The sequence below is a fragment of the Eimeria mitis genome, genomic scaffold (genome assembly GCF_000499745.2).
Source record: "Eimeria mitis Houghton genomic scaffold, Emh_scaff7021, whole genome shotgun sequence".
Lineage (NCBI taxonomy): Eukaryota > Apicomplexa > Conoidasida > Eucoccidiorida > Eimeriidae > Eimeria > Eimeria mitis.
In genome coordinates this window covers 1-1,881 of record NW_013575106.1, presented here as the reverse complement: position 1 = coordinate 1,881, position 1,881 = coordinate 1, and the positions used below count along the sequence as shown (strand labels likewise).

Below are 1,881 nucleotides of genomic sequence, written 5' to 3'. Positions count from 1 at the left end.
CAGGTGTCAGTACGAAGCAGCAGAGGAAGACAGCGATGCCAAGACAAAGGTATAGCTGCTGCAACACCTCAGGGGTGAGGGGAAGGACAGCGTTCCTGAGTGCTGCCCAGCCAGCAGCAGCAGCTGCTGCTGCTGCTGCTCCCGCGGGAGTAAAAGCTGCTGCTGCTGTGTTGGAAGCGTGAGCTGCAGCAGCAGCTTCAGCCACAGATGGCGGCTGCTGCAGCTCTCGAGAGGGCTCGGTCTTCCGTAAGGCAGCAGAGTTGGCTGTGGAAGCCTGCATGATGTCTATGGGCACGAGAAGGGCAAGAAGAAGAGCAAAGGTGAGTGTGAAGCAAAATGATAGAGCTGCAATCGGGCTGCTCTTCCGCCTGTCGACAAAGTGATAGTAGAGCAACAGCGGCAACACAAATGCAGCGCCGGCTGCAGCAACAGCCCCAAGGCCCACAAGTAACATCTTCAACCTCCCTCCCACACTTCATTTCGAACCAAAAGCGGCGGCAGCAGCACTGAAGGCCTGCAGTAGCAGCAGCAGCATCAGCTGCAGCCGCAGCCTTCCCTTAAAACGAACAACACCCAGCGCAGACAGGAGTTGGCGTTCCCCGAGGCTCCCCACTATAATCCCCTCAGCCGGTAGTCCAAGGCTCCATTCTAATGGATCAGCTACGAGGGAAGCTTAGGTGACCAGCTGAACCGGCGTTTTCTTGTGAGTATGGGTCAGGGCTCAAGTGAAAGTTTCGGATCTTGCTACAGTGTCAGTATGGCGGGAGAAGACTCAATACGAAGCTGTTCAGCATATATTCGATAAAAAGGGGGGAAATATAACTAAAGTAATCGTCTTATCTTCAGGCTCACGACTGGCCTCGTGAGACTCAACTGAGGCGATTCGGGCGGTCCGGAGATAGACCAACACCGACCCAACTGTGCATCGAAATTACCCTTTTTTATTGTCCTTTGTTTCCATTTTATTTAAAAGTTGAGGACAATTTAGTTTTAAACTCAGAAAGTCACTTTTTCAGTCCTGTTTGCCTTCCCACCGCTCGTTTCTGCGGGCCTGCATGCGAGTGGAACTCGACCGACCGACCTCCCTTGGGCAGGTGCGCCGTCAAAAAGGCTGCAGCTTTGCGAATCAAAAACGATTAAGATAACTCTATATCAAAAAAATTAGACTTTTTTGGATTGTCTGGAGAAGTGCTTAAGGGGAGAGTCGGTGTTAAAGTGCCGCCGACGCTCCCACTCGACGTCTCTTGTATGTTCATGTTCACGTTCATGCATCTGCAGCTTGTCTTCTGAACTTACTGCTAGCTCTAAGCCTAGTAAAATATTTAAATATTACTGTTGTTGGTATACAAAACGAGCAGAAAAGTTGAGTCAATGGACCTTCTTTACAACCCCAAAACGGACGGCAGCCAGAGTCTCCAGCTGCATGTCAATGAGCTGCTAATAGGTAAACCGGCAGGCGTCCAGTTTTCGTTGTTTTCGCTACTTATTTACGTGATTTTTGAGTAGCGTACATCAAAGCCCTAAATTCCTTCAAAGCATGTGGATTTGGGCATAGTATTTTTTCCCCGTTTAATTGAAAGGGCTCAAGCGGAACAGTGTCAGTCCAGCGTAATTAACTGCGCAGATCGCTGGAGAGTCGCGTGATGTTTGCTCAGTGAAGTGCAAGCCCTTAGATTCATATTGGCAATGTCTGGTCTAGCAGCTGCACGGCAGAACGCCTTTACATCCGTGTGATGAGACGCGCACCGTTGCACGCCCTGTACTTGAAAACAACGGCAAATGCATATATCACGTTGCCTCTCTGTTGCATTCAGGCTGTCAGAGATTAGATCAAGAAGCCTCTGACTTGCTGCATACGGCTGCGGCTAAGACGAAGACGTT

The 1,881-nt window shown here is 50.1% G+C and overlaps 1 protein-coding gene across 1 annotated transcript in view; it reads right to left on the bottom strand.

The window, feature by feature from the left end:
• Nucleotides 1–454, bottom strand: part of EMH_0090050 (uncharacterized protein) — a gene marked incomplete at both ends in the record, with an annotated part of 495 nt that extends 41 nt beyond the window's left edge. The window contains one exon of the mRNA XM_013501525.1: nucleotides 2–454. Within this exon, the coding sequence (XP_013356979.1) occupies nucleotides 2–454 (453 nt within the window). The remainder of the gene's footprint in view (nucleotide 1) is intronic.
• Between the last annotated feature and the right edge of the window lie 1,427 nt (nucleotides 455–1,881).